Source organism: Leopardus geoffroyi, chromosome C1 (assembly GCF_018350155.1).
Source record: "Leopardus geoffroyi isolate Oge1 chromosome C1, O.geoffroyi_Oge1_pat1.0, whole genome shotgun sequence".
Classification (NCBI taxonomy): Eukaryota; Metazoa; Chordata; class Mammalia; order Carnivora; family Felidae; genus Leopardus; species Leopardus geoffroyi.
The window spans coordinates 27,336,345-27,358,979 of NC_059328.1; the positions used below are offsets into that span (position 1 = coordinate 27,336,345).

A 22,635-nucleotide genomic window follows, 5' to 3' on the forward strand; every position below is an offset into this window, starting at 1 on the left:
GGGCCTGGCAAGAGACACTCAACCACTAAAGATGTTTGAGACTACAGGAAGTTGAGGGGATTAAATGAAATAACAGACATATAGCACTTAAACAATGCTCAGCACGTGGTAATAAATCAAAAAAGGCTGTAAATATCTCTAAGGTGAACATGGAGGGAATCAGTTTATCATCAACCATTCAGTGCTGGACAACTCTCCCTAAGTTAACCATGTAGTCCTCACCAAGTTCTATTTTAGAGATAAAATTCTAGCTCTGAGCAACTTGACCAAGGTCAGAGAGCAAGTAAGAGGGGCTCATACAGGTCTGTCTCTTCCACCCCTCCATTCCCACTGCTCCACATGCCCTCTGCAAAGGTGCTCTCAGGTCTGAGTCAAACAAAAGTAGGTTCTCCAGCCCTACGCGCCCTAAGGCTCTTGTCCTCCTGTATATGGTCAAGATGGTAACAGTACAGAGGCAGGAGTATACTGTGGAGAACATAAGTGGCATAAGAAGCTTCTAATGAGGTCTCAGAATTTGACTCTTCCCAGTTAAGTTCCGTTTGTTGGTGATTCCACAGCAAAATATATTGTGTTTTATCCCCTGACAAACTGGGTCTACCCCTACGGAAAAGTAGATGATGATTAAAGAAAAAGTATATACAGATTACATGACTTCTTTTTCACAAAGCAAGTAGCTGTGAATTAAATGGAGAGTATTTAGACTAGGTAAGCATCAATGTTTTGAGTTCATATTCATTTCTTTAAACCTTTTTAAAAATGTTTTATTTATTTTTGAGAGAGCACAAGTGGGGGAGGGGCAGAGAGACAGAAGGACAGATGATCCGAAGCAGGCTCCACACTGATAGCAGTGAGCCCAATATGGGGCTTGAACTCAGTGAACTGCGAGATCATGACCTGAGCCAAAGTCAGATGCTCAACCAACTGAGCCACCCTAAGTGCCCCATATTCATTTGTCTTAAAGGATCACAGTGCTCCTGAAGGAATGAGTAGCCTTTGACCACCTTCCCTCTTTCAAACCTCATGAAGTTAGGTGAGTGAGGCTGAGCAGCAGGCCTTTCTCCTGTCAAACACAACCTCCTAACACACAGAGGAGCTAAGTGAGCAGCAGACAATTAGAATACTGAGAACTTTTGCCTGCGTGGAGCAAAGGGCCCAGACAAAGAACAGTGAAAGGACTCTGGGCTTCAGGCAGAGCGGGCTCAGCCATTGTTGCTGAGCTGGGAAGCCAAGCATTTCTCAAGCTCTCTCAGCACCCTCCTCCACCACTCAGAGGTTCCTTGTCCGCTTCTCCAAACTCTTTACTAGTCAGGGCTCAGCTTCCCTACCCTGAGGCAAACCAGCTGTTCTCTTCTCCAACCTATCTCCTCTACCCCACGAAGGAATAGATTGCTTTCTGTGTATTAATCACCTGAAAGCAGATGGGAACCAATCGGAAGACCATTCTGAGCAGTTCGGGCATGAGTGTTAAACAATCAGTGAATTCCCAGTGTTTTTCAAACTCCAGGAAATCAATTTAGAGGGATACAGCTGGCATTAAAAAAATTAACTCTGGTGGAAGAAAACAGATGAGAAAACAGCGTATTGCATTATGACTCAGTCACACACATATACATTATCTGTAAGAAAATTTTCAAGAAGCAATGCTTACCCTTCCAGTGGGCATATACAGGCGTGAAGTCATAAATGTATGTTGAGGCCATGGAAATTCAGTTGGATCACGGGCTTTATGAAGTATGAAAGAGGGAAAAGAAACTGGGGAGCTTGCATGGGAGAGGATTATGAAATGCCTCACATGTCAAACTAAAGAACTGGGTTTTATTCTAGAAACAGTGGAAAACCATCAAAGTTTTAAGTGAAAAGATGTATGGATGGTCAAATTTGTAGAGTACAGAGAAAGAACTAGAGAGGAAAAAAGATTAAAAGTAGAGAAGGTAGGAGGCTGTTAAAATAGTCCAGGAAAGAAAGTGAATGATAAACCAGAATACTTGGGAGTTTTACTAAAAGAAATTTAGGAAGTAAAACTGCTACAACTCAGTGACTATGTGAAGGAAGGAGAAAAAGGCACCAAAAATGGTGCCTAGCTAAGTGCAATGTGGCATCCTGAACTGTATTCCAGAACAGAAAAAGGACATTCATGGGAAAATGGGTAAAATCTGAATAAAAGTCAGAGCTAATACTAATGTACTAATCAATATTGGTTTTAGTTTTTGACAAATGCACAGTGGCTATGTAAGATGTTGACCTAAGGGGGAGCCAGGGGAGAGGTATAAGGAAACATTGCATTATCTTGTGCAATTTTGTATAACACCAAATTTATTCTAAATTTTCTTAAAAATAAATGATGCCAGGGTGCCTGGCTGGCTCAGTCGGTAGAGCATCTGATGCTGGAGGTGAGATGCTTAGGAATAAGTTGATCTGGGGCTCAGAAAAGAGATATGGATTGGAGAAAGGAGACTGGGAGTTAGGGTAGGCTGGTGGACTTACCCAGCTTGCCCTGGGGACACTTCAAAGACAGAGAACCGTTTCATTCCTGGTGACGCATGGATGCAGAATAACAAGTTTATTCCTGCTGAGCAGTGGATGCAGTATCACAATGATTATATACTTACCGCATACCAGGCCCTGTTCAAAACGATTCACATTACCTCATGGAATCCTCCTAACTATCCCCCATTGGAATAGGTACAATTTTGACCATTTCACAGATGGGAAAACCATGAAGCAGGACTCCTAAATTTTAGTACGGATACTCAACTGGGGCAAGCATCAGAATCACTTGTGGAGCTCTAAAAATAGATGCCTTAGAAAAAGACCCAGAAATCCAGCCAAAAGCCAAAACCTATGCATATTCATAGTGGTAGTAGAGGTTGAACTAGCTGTGGTGATATGAATCTCTTTTCCCCCATTTACCCAATGATTAAATTTCTTCTTATGGTTTAAACATCTACCACAGGTGTCTCACAAAGTATATGACATTCTAATCTGATGTTAACATAATAGTTAGTACAAAGGTTCTGAATGTAGGTAGTATCTTAGAGAGATGGTATTTTACTTCAGATAAACAAAAAAATTATCTGTATATGGTATTAAGAGTAGCACAGAACTGGATAAAGTAGGGCTCATCTTAGTTTAAGACCAAGTGGGGTTTAGGGGTACCTGGGTGGCTCAATTGGTTAAGCATCCCACCGGCTCAGGTCATGATCTCCCGGTTTGTGAGTTCGAGCCCTGTGTCAGGTTCTGTGCTGACAGCTCAGAGCCTGGAGACTGCTTTGGATTCTGTGTCTCCCTCTCTCTCTGCCCCTGCCCCACTCGCACTCTGTCTCTCTCTCTCTCAAAAGTAAAACGAGACATTAAAAAAAAAAAAAAAAAAAAAAAAGACTAAGTGTGTTAACTGGACCAGCAGCAGCAGCATCAATTGGAAATGTTAGAATGCGGAATCTCAGGCCATACCCCAAACATGTAGAAGCTACAGGGGTAGGACCCAGCAAGCTGTGTATCAATAAGCCCTCCAGGGAATTGAGATTCATGCTTAAGCTTGAGGACCACGCTCTAAAGAAACTTCCATCCAACCATTCTCTATCATGGTTGAAGACACAAATTACTTAGGAAGCTTTAAAAAATATTCCTATGTCTAGGCCCCAAACCTGCTTAGTTAGAATCTGGGAGTGAGTGCAGCCTAATCATGTATAAAAAAGAAAACTCCCCAGGATGATTCTGATACATACATCCAGTTAAGAACCATCATTTTAGTGGCACTAATCAAAAAACATTTACATTATTCATTCCCAAAAAGCTAGATTAGGAAGTAATACAGGTATTTGGTTAATTAACTACAGCACATCAATTTAATAGAACATTGCCCAACTGTCAACAAGAATAAAATAGGTATATGTATACTGATATAGAACAATCTAGTATATGTTAAATTAAAAAGCAGTGGGGTGCCTGGGTGGCTCAGTCGGTTAGGCGTCCGACTTCGGCTCAGGTCACGATCTCGCGGTCCGTGAGTTCGAGCCCCGCGTCGGGCTCTGGGCTGATGGCTCAGAGCCTGGAGCCTGCTTCCGATTCTGTGTCTCCCTCTCTCTCTGTCCCTCCCCTGTTCATGCTCTGTCTCTCTCTGTCTCAAAAATAAATAAACGTTAAAAAATTAATTAATTAATTAAAAAGCAGTATGCAGACCATTTACAAATACTTTTAAGAGGGGTTATGTGTGTATGCGTGCGCGTGCATACATGTGTGTTTGTGCTTTATACAGGAACAACTTCTATCTTAAAGGGTAGGTAAGAAATTAGTATCTGAAGTTTCCTCTGGGAAGGGAAGCAGGTGATCAAATTATAGGGACAGCAGAAACATTTTTTACTGTGTGTCTTTGTATCACTTGCATTTTTTACTAAGTGTACGTATTATGTATTCAAACTAATTTTTATTTTTTAATGTTTATTTATTTTTGAGAGAGAGAGACAGAGTGTGAGCGGAGAAGACATAGAATCTGAAACAGGCTCCAGGCTCTGAGCAGTCAGCACATAGCCCAATGCGGGGCTCGAACCCACGAACAGTGAGATCATGACCTGAGCTGAAGTCGGATGCTCAACCAACTGAGCCACCCAGTCGCCCCTCAAACTAATTTTTAAAACGTTAAGCTTAGGGGTAAAAAGAACCACTGCTTTAGGGAAATGAGACATTAGCAAGCAAGATATATGAAAGAGCTAGACTTCGGAAGCTAGGCAGTGAAACAGAATGCGGGGCTATCAACTAAAAGGACAATTAGAGCATTAATGAAGGGAAAGGGGCAGAAGGAAAGACAGTCCCAGCAAAAAGTCCAATGCAGATAATCCTTTCTCCATTTCTGTCCTGAAGTGATGATAGGTAAATGGAGACTCAAAACAGACAGCTCAATGTATCCAGATTCAGCTTTATTCTGAATTAACCATCTATCAAGGATGCACGTCAAAAGAGTAGAAAAAGACGAAGGAGCCCATCAAAAAAAGTTCCCTGGCAAGTTGGAGGGAAGGCATGAGGTTAGGAGCCCTGTTTAGGGAAGGAAATGTTGTCCAGGTCATGGATGCCATTTTTGTCAATGATTCGAACACTGAAGGTTGGCAGATTCAGGATGAAGCGTTTCTGGAGCTGCAGACAGAGATGAAGAAAATCAGTCAAAAAGTATTTACTGAGCACTAACTATGGGCCAGGCTCTCTTCGAGGGCACTGGGCATACAAGCGGATAAAAAATCCTTGCTTTTGTGGAGCTTATATTGTACTGGGGCAGTCAGTACTCAGACACTGAAGAAACCCCAAACTGCAGCTGGAGGCTGGAAGGTGGTGAGGGAGGACTGGGAGATGCAGCTGGGAGCTTGTCTCTGGTCAGTCAGCTGATGAAAGAGTAAGAAAATCCAAAGCTCTATTCCCCACAGTCTGCTACCAATCAGTTTGGTAAACACAGACTTCTTTCTAAAAATGTCTCAAGGTAATCAGCCTACAAAGAGTGATTGCTCTAGGAATAAGCTTTGGACCAAAGCAATGTATTCCTATGTCCCAAGAATTTACTCCAGTCACCATAGCCCCACCCACTGACATTATAAGGACTGACTGTGTGACTCCATCTGTGTGTGTGTGTGTGTGTGTGTGTGTGTGTGTGTGTGTGTGTAGCCACAGGAATGGTGGAAGGGTGTTGGAAGAACTGCTCTTGGAACAACCCCTACTTCCAACTCCTGCAGTCCAAGCTGACCTGTGATTAAAATAACACTTCCGGCACTCTCATTAAGACTCTCTGCTTGGGGCGCCTGGGTGGCGCAGTCGGTTAAGCGTCCGACTTCAACCAGGTCACGATCTCGCCGTCCGTGAGTTCGAGCCCCGCGTCGGGCTCTGGGCTGATGGCTCAGAGCCTGTTTCCGATTCTGTGTCTCCCTCTCTCTCTGCCCCTCCCCCGTTCATGCTCTGTCTCTCTCTGTCTCAAAAATAAATAAACGTTAAAAAAAAAAAAAAAAAAAAAATTTAAAAAAAAAAAGACTCTCTGCTTGAGAGGCTGTTCCAAACAAGCAGTGCTCTATTGTGCATGGAAGCAGACAGCCCCACTAACCTGGCTGGTGATTATAGAGGAAGACGGCTGGAGGAAATCTTGGCTTCTGTGGCCACCCTTCCTGGACACCTCAGTCTCCAGAGGGAAGGCACAAAGCTCTCTACTTGCTCCCTTAGAAGCATATCCCAGAAATGTCCACCTCCCCAGGCCCAAGCCCTCCCTCCTGTGATATTTCCCATCTCCTTTACAGCTGAGGACTGGGCATCAAAAACCCATTCCATTTCCAGAGTCTCCTCTGGCTGATGACTCCTACATCCAAAAACAAGCTCTAAAATCAAGAAAAGGTGACAAGAAATATGGGTTTCTAAAATGATCATGTTTAGAGTCCATAGTGAATAAAGTCTCAAAGCCCTTGATATGCCAGCGGCTTCTCCCTGACACCCTCTGTAACACTTAGGACTGCTGGACTAATATGGTCTCTTAGCTGAATGGCTAAGCAAAGTACATGAGTTTGTCCTCAGTTTCTGCTTTGTAAAGGGGATTTGCAAACATGAGGAAGAAGGGGGACACTGTGGACTGAAGAAGACAGGGTTGTATAAGAGGCAAATTGACATTATGCTCAGTGCTCCCACCTGCTCTCTCCTAGACCACAAATTCAAGTTCATCCTTAGGCCACAAGAACAGTAAAAGAATTTAAAAGCCTAAGGGAGCTGCTTTCTCTTCCTCCTCATCCTCCATACATAACCCGAAGCCTTAGACTCTTAGCAGCAGTATTAATGGGTGGGGTCCACGTTCCTGGCCTCATAAACTAAAGGCTACTCTCCTCTTCTGTTTAAAGCTTCCCAGTTGCTTTCTATGGCCTCCTGAATTCTCAGGGAAGCCTTTCTCTCCAGGACTAATGGACTGTTAAGAGAGCAGACACAGGGCACCTGGGTGGCTCAGTTGCTTAAGTGTCTGACTTCGGCTCAGATCATGATCTCACGGTTTGTGGGTTAGAGCCCCACATCGGGTTCTGTACTGACAGCTCAGAGCCTGGAGCCTGTTTCAGATTCTGTGTCTCCCTCTCTCTCTGCCCCTCCCCACTTGGCACTGTCTCAAAAATAAACATTAAAAATAAAAAATTTTTTAAAAAGAAAGCAGACACCTGGGGTATGGCAACCCCAGGTAACACAAATACAGCAGGTATTAAGTCTAAGATAGTTCTTTTATTTTTTTTAATTTTTATTATTTATCTTTGAGAGAGAGAGAGAAACAGACACAGCAGGAGCAGGAGAGGGGCAGAGAGAGAAACACACACAGAATCCAAAGCAGGCTCCAGGCTCTGAGCTGTCAGGACAGAGCCCAACACAGAGCTCGAACCCACGAACCGTGAGATCATGATCTGAGCTGAAGTCGGACACTTAACCAACTGAAGCGTCCCTAAGGTAGTAGTTCTTAATATATGACCCAGTTACCGCCTGCAGCAAAATCACCTGGGACTGCTAATCAAATACTCAGACTCTACACCAGGACAACTGAATCAGAATCAGTGGTGGGAATGGGAGTAGGGTAGTCACGAATCTGCTTAAAAACAAAAATAAAAACAAAACAAACAATCAAAAAAACAGTTCCCAAGATGATTCTTATACATGCCAAATTCTGAGAATCACTAGGTTGGATGAGCCAAAAAAAGATAACTAAATTGTAAGATTGACATTGATGGGAGGTAACCCATGAGAGTTTGTTACCCACCAAACTCTATCCCTGGTAGCAACTTCACATCTGGTTAGTGTGTATTTATTACACCTTCTGGCAAAGATCAGGGAAAAACTGCAACCAAGGAATGAACAATATTGGCAAACAGAGATAAACATTCCTTTCAGGGTCCTGTGGGAACTACTCACCTCTTCTAGACATTTCCTAAGAAGCTCCACTGCCCTCTCACGAGAGATAGCTGAAAGAGAACACAGAGGCCACGTATTCAAGGAGTTGCCATCAAGTCCAACTCTCTGCCACAACTTTTAAGTTTCAAATTTCTTCAGGTCAGCATGCCACACAAACGGAAAAGGCAAAAAAATACCTAGCCTTCTAGCTTGCAACAAACTTATTCCATATGCAGTGGAGGATGCCCCAGACCCAGTGCTCCGGCAGCCACAAGCCATTGCAAATTGATTTGCTACAGAGAAGGGTAAGCATGACGGAATTCTGCCTCCCATGGCCAGGGCCTGCCTCTAGAGAAGTCCAGCGGCTTGCCTCTTTTTTATCGCCCATCCCCCTCACCCCTACCCACCCCACCCTTTTAGACTAGGGCTTAAATCGGTTCCATCTGCCCTAGCCAGCTGCAAATCAGGGCAAGGGAGGACAGGCCAGAGTTTTAGCCTCACTTTCCCAGCTGGGTCTCAGTTTAACAATGGAAAGAGAATTCATGGGATAGGGCTGAGACTCTCATAAAACAGGAGCCAAAGGAACTGTCCACAGGCATGGCAAACTGGGATGACATATTATGCAGTTAGGCTTCAAGGGTGGTTAGTGGTGATTTTGGTGGGCAAGTCAGCTGTATTACTGACAGATGCCAAATCAAGAAACAGTCATTAGGAGGCCAGGCTAATGCTTTTCAGGATGTGGCCTGGAGCTCTGGCATGGCTAAGGTTGAGTGAGAGGGCAGCACCAAAAAAAAAGAGTAAAGAAGCCAGATTTTTACTGTACTGATAGGGAAGAATGGAATTTAAGGAGAGGAATGGCTATCTGGGCTGCATCTATAGCCTAGAAAAGTGAAGAATCCCAAGTGCCTATTGCTCACAGTGGCTAAAGTCAAGGCTGGGATTGGAGTCAGAAGATAGAATGTAGCACAAAAGCATCCCTGTGCTGGAAGCTTTGCCAAGCTAACAGTTTACTGACAAGTAGAGAGCCAGCTCTTTCTCACAGGAGGGGCAGCCAGCAGCTGATAAAGAACCAAGCGAAGGGCCAAGGCTTGTGGCCTTAAAAGCTTTGATGTTTGGGGCGCCTGGGTGGCGCAGTCGGTTGAGCGTCCGACTTCAGCCAGGTCACGATCTCGCGGTCCGTGAGTTTGAGCCCCGCGTCAGGCTCTGGGCTGATGGCTCAGAGCCTGGAGCCTGTTTCCAATTCTGTGTCTCCCTCTCTCTCTGCCCCTCCCCCGTTCATGCTCTGTCTCTCTCTGTCCCAAAAATAAATAAGCGTTGAAAAAAATAAAAAAAAATAAAAAAAAAAAAAAAGCTTTGATGTTTAAGCAAAGAAATCTTCCATTGTCATTCTGGGGACCTGTTCGTCCTCACAAACTCAAACATGCAAACCACTTCGCTTATTTGCTCATTCTTTATAGCTGAGATGCTAATAAGCATCTAGGCTGGGCAAAATGAATTAAAAAACTGAACTTTTGTAACTGAAAAATTAATTTTACTCACTACTGTAGCACCCTTTTAAACAAAACAAAACCCAGCTCTGGACATATGCAGTATCTCCTTCTGTCTGGTAAAAGAAGGACTTTTATTAGCTTTTCAAGAACCCTACTGACCTGGAGGGGAGAGCAGCTTCCAGAAGGTACCTGGATGTGCTTCCTAGGATCCATCCTCTATTCAAGCCCTGACCACCCAACTCCAGAAGTAGTGTACAAAACCAGAAGGCAGCTCAGGACGGGACTGTATTCCCTACCTAGAGTGCTAGAACTTACTTGGAGTATAGTATCGATCCAGGATACTAAGAGTCAGGAAGGCACCATAGCCATGGGCTGCAAAAGGGGCCTTGGCCAAGGCTGCCAGGTAGTCCATGTAGTAAAGCGCTGGACCCTCATGCTCGTCATAGCCAGCCAGGAGGAGGTTGACATGATACGGGGTCTGCAGAAGAAAGACATGGTCAAAGCAGTAGCACCAACATCTCTTTCCATGACAAATGGGATCATTCCAATTCCTGATGAATAAGAAAATAACAGCAGCTAAGTAAATCATGATGAAAGTAAAAACTGAGAGAAATCTAAAGGCCTAAGAGTGTGGTAAAAGTTTGTAAAGGGAAGTTAGCTTGTTTGAATGTAAGGGCATTGGGAGCACATATCGGTATTCAAAAAAGCTGCTTTCTTCGTAAAGCCTGTGGACAAGAACGTGTTACAAAAGCAAAACATAGGTGCTCTTATGTCTTTTCTAACTGCTGAAACCAAAAAACACAGTTCTGAGAGTGTCAGGCCACAGACTAAAGAAAGCGGCAGCTCCAACCACATCTTCCAAAATAAACAGATTCCATCTGGGCACCTGGACCAAAATTTCAGATGGTAGACTATATGCCATAGTATTAAAGAAACAACTTGGGGGTGCAGAAGGATAGTAGGTCTCAAAAATTTAAGTCAAACCACTAAACATTTAAAAAATTTTTTAATTTTAAGTAGGCTCCACACCCACCATGGGGCTCGAACTCAAGAGTTACATGCTCTAGGGGCGCCTGGGTGGCTCAGTTGGTTAAGCGGCCGACTTCAGCTTGGTTCATGATCTCACTGTTCATGAGTTTGAGCCCCGCATCAGGCTCTGTGCTGACAGCTCAGAGCCTGGAGCCTGCTTCGGATTCTGTATCTCCCTCTCTCCGTGCCCATCTCCCTCTTTCACTGTGTCTGTCTCTCAAAAATAAAATAAATGTTAAAAAAATTAAAAAAAAAAAGAGTTACATGCTCTACTGACTAAGCCAGCCAGGTGCCCCTCAAATCACTAAACTGTAATGCAGACAGTAATAATGAAGTCCATAAATGCTCTAGAAGAACTGTGGAAACATAGCAACACTGGAAGAACTATAGATTTAGGTGAAACGCTAACATTTTTTCTCATATAAGAAGGCTCTCCTAAGGTAATTAAAAAGTAATTTTTATCAATGAAACAAACACAAAGTAATTAACTGGTGTTCTTTCTTTGTATTACTTGCAAATCTAAACATGCAAGTTTCTACAAAGAACCTTTAGTAAGTCGGCCTTGATCTTCATCTCCAAATGGAAGATTATTTTTTTCTACACTAGCTGGGCCATTTGCCATGTTAAATTCAGCCTGTGTACGGCCCTAGGCATCAGTGGTGAGACTCCCATTTTACATGGCTTCCTTTTTCTCCGGAAAATGTGTTTTCCACCTTGCATTGGCCTCAGTGGGTAGTGAGCAGGCCTTGCTCAGGTTATGTGCCCATCCTTAAATTTACATATTCAATTAAATGCACATTAAATGAAACTGAATCATTTATGCACCCTTTTAAAGTAATAAAGCAAGTGTATAAAGCATAAAGTAATAAGAGCTAGTGGTCCTAAAAGTGACACCTTACATTCTTTGGACAATGATTAACATGGACACCTGGAAGCTTGAAGAAGTTCATGTTAGAAGAACACATGAAAATATTATATACTAACTTAGAATTCTAAGCCAGTTGTCCTAAGTAACATTTCCTAAAGATTACAGTGTAGCCCTAAACTGCAAACAAGTTTCTGCCTTGGTGGATGGTGGATAGTCTGAGAGGAGTAAGAACTGACCAGCAGTAGTCAAGTCTTCTGAGAAAATAATTACGTGCTTGTCACATTTCCCAGTGGGTAGTGTGCTACACTCTGCCAGGCTCTGGAACTCTCTGCCACATTCTGCAACTACATTCTTAGTAAGTCTGACCTTAGGCAAGACACTTAACCCCTATGAGTTTCTGTTTCCTTATGTGTAAAACTGGGTCAACTGGGTCAACTAATCCTTCCCTTTTCTATCTTCTGGGGAGTATGGTGAGAAAAAATAATAGAGGTGAGGCATCCCAAACTCTGGAAGAAAAGATACTGCCTCCATTTCGTAGCATATTAGCTATACCTCAATCTCCTTTCAATAGCATGCCACTTTAAACAACAAAAACTAAACTGTTTAAATTAGCTAAAGATAAAATATGTATATATATCTAATAGATTTTTTCTAGTAAAAATTTTTTTAAGTGTGAAAAACATACTGTAAAATCAGGCAGACACAGAATACCTTCATGTTCTTATGGTTAGAATTAGAATCTCAAAGAGGAAGCAGAGGGGCGCCTGGGTGGCTCAGTCGGTTATGCGTCTGACTTCAGCTCAGGTCATGATCTCACAGTCCGTGAGTTCGAGCACCACGTCGGCCTCTGTGCTGACAGCTCAGAGCCTGGAGCCTGCTTCAAATTCTGTGTCTCCCTCTCTCTCTGCCCCTCCCCTGCTCATGCTCTGTCTCTCTCTGTCTCAAAAATAAATAAAAATATTTAAAAAAAAAAAAAAAAGAGGAAGCAGAGAGAAGAATGGGGGAGAGAGGAGAGAAACAGAGAGATGGCAAGGGAATTCTAACTGGTTTTCCTCCCCTAAGAGATTTCACAATATAGTCTCTTATCTATCACAAAAAAAAAAGTTCACCCTTTTGCTAAGAGGATAACTCTACAATTCTTCGTTCACTAGCTAAAACAACCACTGTATGGTTAATCAGAACAATTTTATCAAGTTGTAATGGCAAATTAAGGATCCACTCAGATACCCAAAGAGGTCTAAGCAACAGAACCTAGATATGTTCTGTCTCTAATGAGGATCTTGCTATACTATGAGATTACACTGTATTTAAAACAATGTGATTTTAAAAGCCACCACCAAAAGATTTTACATGAAACTATGTCAACAGAACTTCAAAAGCAAATGGTATTGCTTAATTGGTCTATATAATATCATTTATTCATGCTTAAGCATCTGATACACACACTCATCAAAGTTGGTATTCAGAAGCTACAACACGTGGTAGAGAAGAGAACTCACAAATTATTGTGTGACTTCGAATTACCAACTTCTGCAAGTGTGAGATGCTTAAGCATAAATAAATGGTGTTAGCTAGACTAATTAAATCAATACATCTGTGTAACAACTTGCAGTTTCTGGAATTCTTCCTACAATACTCCATCAAAGATCTCTGGCTTACACTAGTCTTTTTTTTGTTTTGTTTTTTTAAGTTTATTTATTTATTTTGAGAGAGACAGAGAAAGAGAGAACAAATGGGGGTGGGGAGGGGAGGGAGAGAGGGAGAGAGGGAGAGAGGGAGAGAGGGAGAGAGGGAGAGGGAGAGAGAGAGAGAGAGAGAGAAGGAGAGAGAATCCCAAGTAGGCCCTCCACTGTCAGCTCAGAGCCCAACACGAAGCTCAAACCCACGAACTGTGAAATCATGACCTGAGTCGAAACCAAGAGTCAGAAGCTTAACCGACTGAGCCACCCAGATGCCCCTTACACTAGTGTTTTAAAATTTCAAATTAAGTCGTATTTATTGTCACTCTTGTGCCTCTAAGAATCACAGTGTTCAATTCAAAGTGACAAAGCCATAGTTATGAGTTTCTTGACTGTTATTGTCCCTCATATTCTTGGTTCCTTACTGTATTCCTGAAATGAGACTAATTCCAAGCCCCTCAATTTTGTGTTATTCTGACAGTATACACACGTGTGACTGCTGGTAGTATGCTTAGAAAAATACTTATGTGTAAGCTACAGCCTACCTATTCAAATATTTATGCCAATTATAAGCTCTATGAAGGCAGGATTATGTCTGGTTTGTTCAATGATAAACAAGCATATAGTATATGCTCAATAAATATGTGCTGAATGAGTAGTAATCATACCAGAAGGCATTATATGTTTTAATTTATATGTGGCTAATGCCTAGTATGACAAGGAGATGAGGAAAATGACTAAACAAATGTCAGAAAGCGATAGGTCCTACTTCCAAGAATTCACTCAAGTTTAAATCAACTGCCAGCATCTCTCTGAATGCACATATATTGTTGCCTTTTACTAGACTCCTGGGTTCTTCTTTCCATTCCCCTGTATTATATTTCTCAATGTTTATTTCTGAGAGAGCACAAGCAGGGGAGGGGTAGAGAGAGAGGGACAGAGGATCTGAGGTGGGCTCCACACTGACTGCAGTGAGCCTGATGTGGGGCTTAAATTCAAGAACTGTGAGATCATGACCTGAGCCAAAGTCAGACGCTCAACCGAGCCACCCAGGCACCCCTCTAACCCCCTTTAGACATAGGTTGCTAAGTAAAGGAAAATTTAGGGTACAGGTCATGCATCTAGAATTGAACAAAGGGGAGAACAACAGCACAAATAAGTATTTTAGGAAGAAATGTCTGGAAAAATGTCTGTTCATGTCTTCTGCCCATTTCTTAACTGGATTATTTGGGGGGGTGTTTAGTTTGATAAATTCTTTATAGATTTTGGATACTAACCTTTTATCAGATATGTCATTTGCAAATATCTTCTCCGACATACAGATGACTAACAGACACATGAAAAGATGCTCAACATCACTCATCATCAGGGAAATACAAATCAAAATCACAAGGAGATACCACCTCATTCCTATCAGAATGGCTAAAATTAACATAGGAAACAATAGATGTTGGCCAGGATGTGGAGAAAAGGGATCCCTCTTACGATGTTGGTGGGAATACAAACTGGTGTAGCCACTCTGGAAAACAGTATGGAGGTTGCTCAAAAGTTAAAAACAGAACTACCCTTGGAGCACCTGGGTGGTTCAGTTGGTTAAGTGTCTGACTTTGGCTCAGGTCATGGTCTCACGATTCATGGGTTCGAGCCCCATGTTGGGCTCTGTGCTGACAGGTCAGAGCCTGGAGCCTGCTTCAGATTCTGTGTTTCCCTCTCTCTCTGCCCCTCCCCCACTCTTGCTCTGTCTCTCTCTCTTTCAAAAATAAATAAACATTAATTTAAAGAAAAAAGAAAAAACGAAAAAACAGAACATTGCTACAACCCAGTATTTGCACTACTAGGTATTTACCCAAAGGGGCACATGCACCCTGATGTTTATAGCAGCATTATCAACAATAGCCAAACTATGGAAAGAGCCCAAATGTCCAAACTGATGAATGGATATGGGGCGCCTGGGTGGCTCAGTTGGTTAAGCATCTGACTTCAGCTCAGCTCATTATCTCACAGTTTGTGGGTTTGAGCCCCACATCAGGCTCTGTGCTGACAGCTCAGAGCCTGAAGCCTGCTTCAGATTCTCATTCTCTTTCTCTCTCCCACTCCCCTGCTTGCTCTCCCTCTCAAAAATAAATAAACATTAAAAAAAAAAAAAAACCTAAAAAGATTAAATTAAAAAATAAAAAAAAGAACTGATGAATGGATAAAGAGGATGTGGTGTGTGTGTGTATACACATACATACGATGGAATATTACTCAGCCATCAAAAAGAATGAAATCTTGTCGTTTGCAACCACATGGATGGAGCTAGAATGTATTATGCTAAGTGAAATAAATCAGAGAAAGACAAATATATGATTTCACTCATATGTGGAATTTAAGAAACAAAACAAATGAACATAGGGGAAGGGAAAAAAAGAGACGGAAGAAAACCATAAGAGATTCTTAACTATAGAGAACAAACTGAGGATTCATGGAGGGAGTAGGTGGGGGATGGGCTAAATGGGTGATGGGTATTAAGGAGGGTACTTGCTGGGATGAGCACTGGGTGTTATATGTAAGTGACGAATCACTAAATTCTACTAATTTTGTAGAATTAATTTTGTCATATATGTTTGTATATTGTACAAAAATTTGTAGAAACTAATTTTGTCATATATGTTAACTAATCAGAATTTAAATAAAAACTTAAAGAAAGAAATAGCTTTGGTAAACTGTACAGTTAGACCTGAGTTCAAAACCTGTCTTATCAATGTGTGGCTTTAGAAAAGTTAGTCACTTAACTTCTCTGAATTTTAGTGTTCCTATTGAAAACACGGGCTAATACCTACACAAAAGGGATACGGTGAAGATTCAAAGAGACAATGCACATGAACAATAAGCAGAGTGCCTAAAACACAGTAAAGCCTCGATAAATACTAAAATTACTACTAGAGGGGCGCCTGGGTGGCTCAGTCGGTTGAGCGTCCGACTTCGGCTCAGGTCATGATCTCGCGGTCTGTGAGTTCGAGCCCCGCGTCGGGCTCTGTGCTGATAGCTCAGAGCCTGGAGCCTGTTTCAGATTCTGTATCTCCCTCTCTCTGACCCTCCCCTGTTCATGCTCTGTCTCTCCCTGTCTCAAAAATAAATAAAATGTTAAAAAAAATTTTTTTAATAAATAAATAAATAAATAAAATTACTACTAGAGACACACAATCATCTATGAAGTTCACAGTGCCTATGAAATAGACACTGCAAGTAGCCAGGAGAAGCCCACCTACTCCTAGCACTGAAATACAAGTCCTCATAATGTCTTCATAAAGGGACATGGAAGGATGTTAATAAAAAGTGCCTAGCACACTGACTGACACACAGAAATGCGGTAAATGACAGTTTCCTCCTCTCCCCTTCCCAGACTCTTTCAGAAGCCCCAAGTCAGAAGGTCACTCTCAAAGACATTCATAAGCATCTTCACTTCAAGCATATCCACTTCGCATTCAACCTACCCTCACCTATCTTGAGACTGACACAGGCCTGGAGACATAGACATGTATAGATTTTCTGGAAGCCTGAAAAAACAAAAAACAAAAACAAACCCTACATCCACTCTTGAAGAGTAAGTACCATTTAATAATTTATTAAATACTTTCGTGCTGTTTCTGCCACTACAGATATGTCCACTTGAGTGACAAGTCTCACTTTCTAGCTACTTTTTCATCAGTTCCCTTCTATCCTATGAGCAGCATTACATGTGAGGATCTGTCAATTATTCCAGGGAAATGGGAACACTAATCAATCATGACAGATTTGCCAGGAAACCTCTATGCTTTACAAAGTAATCCTTGTTCTGTGCATGATATAATCTAGTCTTTAGTTGTCTCCACTATTCTAATTATTTAGATAGCAAATCTAGGTAATAAAACAAAGTTATGAGGTCCCCAAGGAACTGGCATCCTTCACAACAAAGGATAGGATTGAATATTATATACGTTTTGAACCTAAACATCCAGATGACCAATAAAAGATCCAAACATTTAGATGAGACACTCCCTGCACAATAATAGCCTTGAGGATCACCATCAACGGTTTACAGTACAAACACCAAAATACTTTAAAGTTGTATTTAATTGATAGACAAAGAAAAAATTTTAAGTGAACCATCCTGGGAACTCAAAATGAATTTTAGCTTCTAAAAAAAGGTACCACTGGGGCACCTGGGTGGCTTAGTCTGTTAAGCATCAGACTTCGGCTTGGGTCATGATCTCATGGTTCGTGGGTTCGAGACCCACATCTGGCTCTGTGCTGACAGCTCAGAGCCTGGAGCCTGCTTCTGATTCTGTCTCCCTCTGTCTCTACCCCTCCCCAGCTCACACTCTGTCTCTCTCTCTCAAAAATAAATACGTTAATAAAAAAACATTTTTTTTAACTAAAAAAAAGTACCACCAAAATTTTGCCTCTTTTTACAAGTGGGAAAAAAAACACCACCACACAAATGTAGTATCTTTTCTTCCCTTAAAAATACGTGATACAAGCTTATTTTATTTTATTATTTTATTTTTTAATGTTTATTTACTTCTGAGAGAGAGACAGAGACAGAGACAGAGAGAGAGAGAGAGAGAGAGAGAGAATATGAGCAGGGGAGGGGCAGAGAACAAGAAAGACACAGAATCCTAAGCAGGCTCCAGGCTCCACACTGTCAGCGCAGAGCCTGATGCAGGGCTTGAACCCATGAACCACGAGATCATGACCTGAGCCAAAGTCAGACACTTAACTGACTGAGCCACCCAGATGCCCGGATATAAGTTTATTTTAAAAAAATTTTTTTAATGTTTTTATTTATTTTTGAGACAGAGAGAGACAGAGCATGAGCAGGGGAGGGGCAGAGAGAAAGGGAGACACAGAATCCAAAGCAGGCTCCAGGCTCTGAGCTGTGAGCACAGAGCCTGACGCAGGGCTCAAACTCACGGACTGTGAGATCATGACCTGAGCTGAAGTCAGGCACTCAACCGACTGAGCCACCCAGGCGCCCCTATAAGTTTATTTTAAAGTGGAGAAAAAAAAAAAAATGGAGAGCTTTAGGAGTGTCTGGGGGCTCAGCCCATGGAGCGTCTGACTCTAGACTTCGGCCCAGGTCATGATCATGGTTTGTGGGATAGAGCCTCAAGTCAGGCTCTGTGCTGGCAGCGTGGGGCCTGCTTGGGACTCTCTCTCACTCTCTCTGCTGCTCCCCTGTTCATGCTCACTCACTCTCTCTTTCAAAATAAATAAATAAACTTTAAAAATAAAGTGGAAAGCTTTCAGTCATTTTGAAATTTCTTCATCTATACAACAGGGATAATAACAGCATAAATCATTACAGGGTTATAGAAAGTTTAAATAAATAAATGTAAAGTGCTTAATGCAAATACCTGTTAATAATAGTAATACAGATTAGTTATTATCATCACCACCACCACTGTCACTTTTATGATCTGACCGCATTAACAGATCTGACCAGATAATAATATCAAGATGTCCCACAAAGAGCCAATCAAATCATCCCTCTTTTTTTTTATAGTCAAAAGGGATAAAATTTAAGCAAGGAAATTAGCCAATAACCACACCTCTTATACACTTCTCCCTGAGATTGAAATGGACTTCCTAAGTACCTGAGCCCTGCAGAACTGAGCTGTTTCACTTTATGCATTTGGGAGTGGGGGGTGTGCATGGTACACACAGGCAAACTTTCCTCAAGTTAGGTGGAATATTTCCCTCCCTCCAACTCTTGTGCATACAACTCCTTGTATATTCTCTCTCTCATGAAAAAGAAACACTGTAGTGATTACGAAGAGTGTGAAATTCCATAAATTTTACAGCTAAAGAGAACAGTTGTGATAAATACACTGAAACAACAAAATCAGCGACGAAGAGTCTGGGCGGTGACAAGCAGCGGTGTGACATCTGGCGGAAACCAAAGTCACAGCAAGGGGGAGAGAGGTGGGCGTGAGGAAGCATCCTGCCGAGCGTGGACACAGAAAAAGAGAGGAATTGACAGTCTTCCTTTGGAGCCAGGCCAGCCTTTGCCACCTCTAATTGAATAGGACAATGTCGATAGGAGTGAGGTGCTTTGGAGGTGGGGTTTCTTTTGCGTTGTGCTGTACCTTGGGACTTTAAGCAGTGTGTGAAGCATACTTCCATTCCTGGATTAATCTGGAAGGAGATATAGAACCACCAATGGGACAAAGGAGTCTGTTTAGTGATGACAGTGTTTTAATAAATAGACTTCTAAATACACTAAACAGAGACTGGGCTTTGAAGGGACAGTGCATACTATTTCTTTTAGCCCAGTTGATTGTCAAAGCTCCCTAAAATCCCATCTTTGGCACTGAGAGTACAGTTTATAGACTTAGAAGAAAAGTTCAACTAGCTTGTCTAACATCCCTTTTACAAATGTGGGGACTCAAGTTCAAAGAAGGGACAGTGATGTGCCCCTAAGTCACATGGCTAATTAGTGTCAGGACCAGAATTTAGACTTCTGATTCCATTGTGTGTTTTTCTAGGAAACCATGCTGCCTCCACAAAATGGAAATTAGTGTGAAAATATAATTCAATATGTAAATGTCAGTTTCACACTCAAATATTTCAGATTATACTATTTTGCATACCAGTATCTATTGTTCTCTATTTCATGTATCACATCTTACATAACCTATAATACTTTAAGTTTTAAAAGGGCAAATTCAATGTCAGACCATATGACTCCTCTAAACCATCTACAAATATATAAAACATGTAGTAAGTACTCAATAAATAGCAGTTATGGTATTGGTATCTGTTTATCTGACAAACACATACCAATATCATAACTGCTTTGCCAATGCCCAATTTTGCAAATTCATTAATAAACACAATGGATCAGTTTATTATTTTCTTATATTGGTACTCTGAACACTGAATCAGAAGTTTATTTCCAATAATCAACAGAATTCACTAGCTACCTGCTTTGCATGGTTTGATGGTATAATTTTAAAATTTCAATGTCACTTTTGCCATTTTAATTAAAGAAGGACTTGGTAGGGGAACCTGGGTGGCCCAGTTCATTGAGCGTCCAACTTCAGCTCAGGTCATGATCTCTCGGTTCATGGGTCTGAGCCCTGCGTCGGGCTCTGTGCTGACAGCTCAGAGCCTGGAGCCTGCTTTGGATTCTGTCTCCTTCTCTCTCTCTGCCCCTCCCCCACTCTGTCTCTCAAAAATAAAACAAACATTAAAATTTAAAAGAAGAAGAAGAAGAAGGACTTTGTACCTATATTGGAATTGCAATGTTTGCTATATTGAACACTTCAGAAAAAACCTCTAAGATTTCAACAACTTCCAATGGTCTTCACAACCTATGTAACTTTTCTAGCTCTAGAAGATTGTGACTCTATGGATAGGGCTGGAGAAGAATATCTATCCCTAGTACCTAAACAATATGGGACATATGTACTCTGGTTTTAATCCTCTCCAATACAGTCCTTCTTAAGGAAACCCATCAATCTCTCTTTCTAATAACAACGGTGATTATACCTGAAGTATAAATGTACACAATTTATAAAAGGCTTCAACCAAATCCTGCAAGAACTAGACTAGACACATAGGATAGTTATGAAATGGGCAGATACCCCAACCAACTTCACTTTTGCATTTGACATGTGACTTTATTTATTTATTTTTAAAGTTTCATTTATTTATTTTTGAGGGAGGGAGAGAGAGAGAATCCCAAGCAGGCTCTGCACTGTGAGCCCCAAGCCCGATGTGGCGCTCAAACCCATACACTGCGAGATCGTGGCCTGAGCCAAAATCGACAGTCAGACACTTAACGAACTGAGTCACCCAGGTGTCCCTACTTTAACTCCAAAGTTACTCAGCATTTACTGTGTGAGAAGCTTTATGCCAGGTGATGAAGATGGAAGCCTAGGTCTGGAAGGAGCTCACAAGATAGATGAGTAGGAGGATTCCAGATTGAGGAAACAGCATATGTGAAGGTAAAGAAACATGGAGGAATGTGGAATATTTGGGTACTGGTGAATATGGGACATGTATACCTAATGAATTAGGTCATTTCAGCAGGAAGCAGAGGAACTGCAATGATACTGTCACTGGCTTCCTAAAGAATACAAACTTTAGCCTGTAAACCAAAGAGGAGCCAGTGAAAACCACTCCTGTTCCTCTGCTGCTCCAAGCCTTTTTCATGTCACAGGACACTGCAGAAGCAGTAGGGATGGAGAGGGAGGTATGCAACATGAAATATATTTAGAAGGGAGAAATAACAGGAATAACTAGTGGAATAGAAGGTATGGGAGAAAGAGGAGTTAAGAAGGCTCTCAATAAGGGGAAAGATGATAGAGCAGATGTAAAAAACTCAATTTAGATCCCAAGCAATGAAGACCCGAGACAGTCCTTTGGCCCTGGAGCTCCAAGTGCCCCATCTGAATATGGGGATAGTACTGTTCACCCAACAGATGTCAGGAATGAAAAGTGCTCATCTGTGTTAAAGTTCCTGAAAGAAGACCTAGTGGGGCACCTGGGCAGCTCAGTCGGTTAAGCATGACTCTTGATGTTGGCTCAGGACATGATCGCACGGTTTGTGAGATCCGGCAACGTGTTGGGCTGCATGCTGTCAGTGCGGAGCCTGCTTAGGATTCTCTCTTTCCCTCTCTCTCTGCCCCTTCCCCTACCCATGCGCTTGTACACTCTCTCAAAATAAATAAATGAACATTGTTTTAAAAAAGCCTAGTAAGTAGTAGGTGCTCAATAAATGTCAACTGAATCTGAATTCTAGGAGCAAAAAAAGTTAAATATTATGCATATTTCAATCTTTAGCAAAACTAGATTTTAAAGTTCCCCTTCAATAATTCCAATATTTCTGTACATTTTACTTCCCTAAAGCCATTATTAACCCCAAGTTTGAACCATTCTCCTATTAAAGTTGTAATCTTATCGTAATTAGAAGTTTAGAAATTTAATGAGTTGAAATGCAGCATGGCACAGATGCCTTATTATACCAACTAGTTAACACACTATTTGTTTTCTACATTAATTTTACTTGCTAATCAAAAATACTGCTTTCTCCCAAATAACATCAAAATAAAATTGCTGATTGTGCAATGGGAAAACCAACGCCACCACATCTGCAACAAGGCCACTTGAACTGTTTTTCATGAGCTGGCAGTTCCCAGGGAAAACTGAAGATTCCATATACCTTTAAGTCAGTTCTCAAAAATTTAAGTGCAGAAGCCAGGCTTTGTATACTACTAGGCAAATATTAAGGTGGACATGCTAAGCATGCCCATGAATATCTATGAATGTTGAACATCATAGGTGATTCACCTTCCTGAGTTAATAAACCAATCCGTTGGAAAAGACTATTTAGGACTATATATGACTGTGTATGTTTCTGGATGTCCACAGCAACCAGATACAGAACACTAAGGAAATCCTGGGGAAAACGGTGTTTCAGAGCCCTTCTATTAGAACAGTCTAGGTTCAACATAAGTTACTCTTATCTCTTCAACTGACATGAAGATCCTCACTGGTCTCCCTGCTTCTCTCTTCTTTCCGCAAACAGGAGCCAATGGTTTAACCAAATCTCGTCTGTTTGTGCTAACCCTCTCTTAGCCAACAAGCTTCCAGAGAGCCCCAGTGCTTTTAGCATAAAGCTTTTTCATCAAAATCTTCATAACAGGGACTCTCTGGTTTCAAT

General features: G+C 41.6%; 1 protein-coding gene across 3 annotated transcripts in view; it reads right to left on the reverse strand.

Annotated features, from left to right (window-relative positions):
* Positions 1-4,892: 4,892 nt before the first annotated feature.
* Positions 4,893-22,635, reverse strand: part of PSMB2 (proteasome 20S subunit beta 2) — a 34,411-nt gene continuing 16,668 nt past the window's right edge. For all 3 annotated transcript variants that reach the window (XM_045476687.1, XM_045476689.1, XM_045476688.1), the window contains 3 exons: positions 9,684-9,846; positions 7,900-7,949; positions 4,893-5,127 (listed from right to left, as the gene is read on the reverse strand). In XM_045476687.1, the coding sequence (XP_045332643.1) occupies positions 5,020-5,127; positions 7,900-7,949; positions 9,684-9,846 (321 nt within the window). In that variant the 3' untranslated portion in view covers positions 4,893-5,019. The remainder of the gene's footprint in view (positions 5,128-7,899; positions 7,950-9,683; positions 9,847-22,635) is intronic.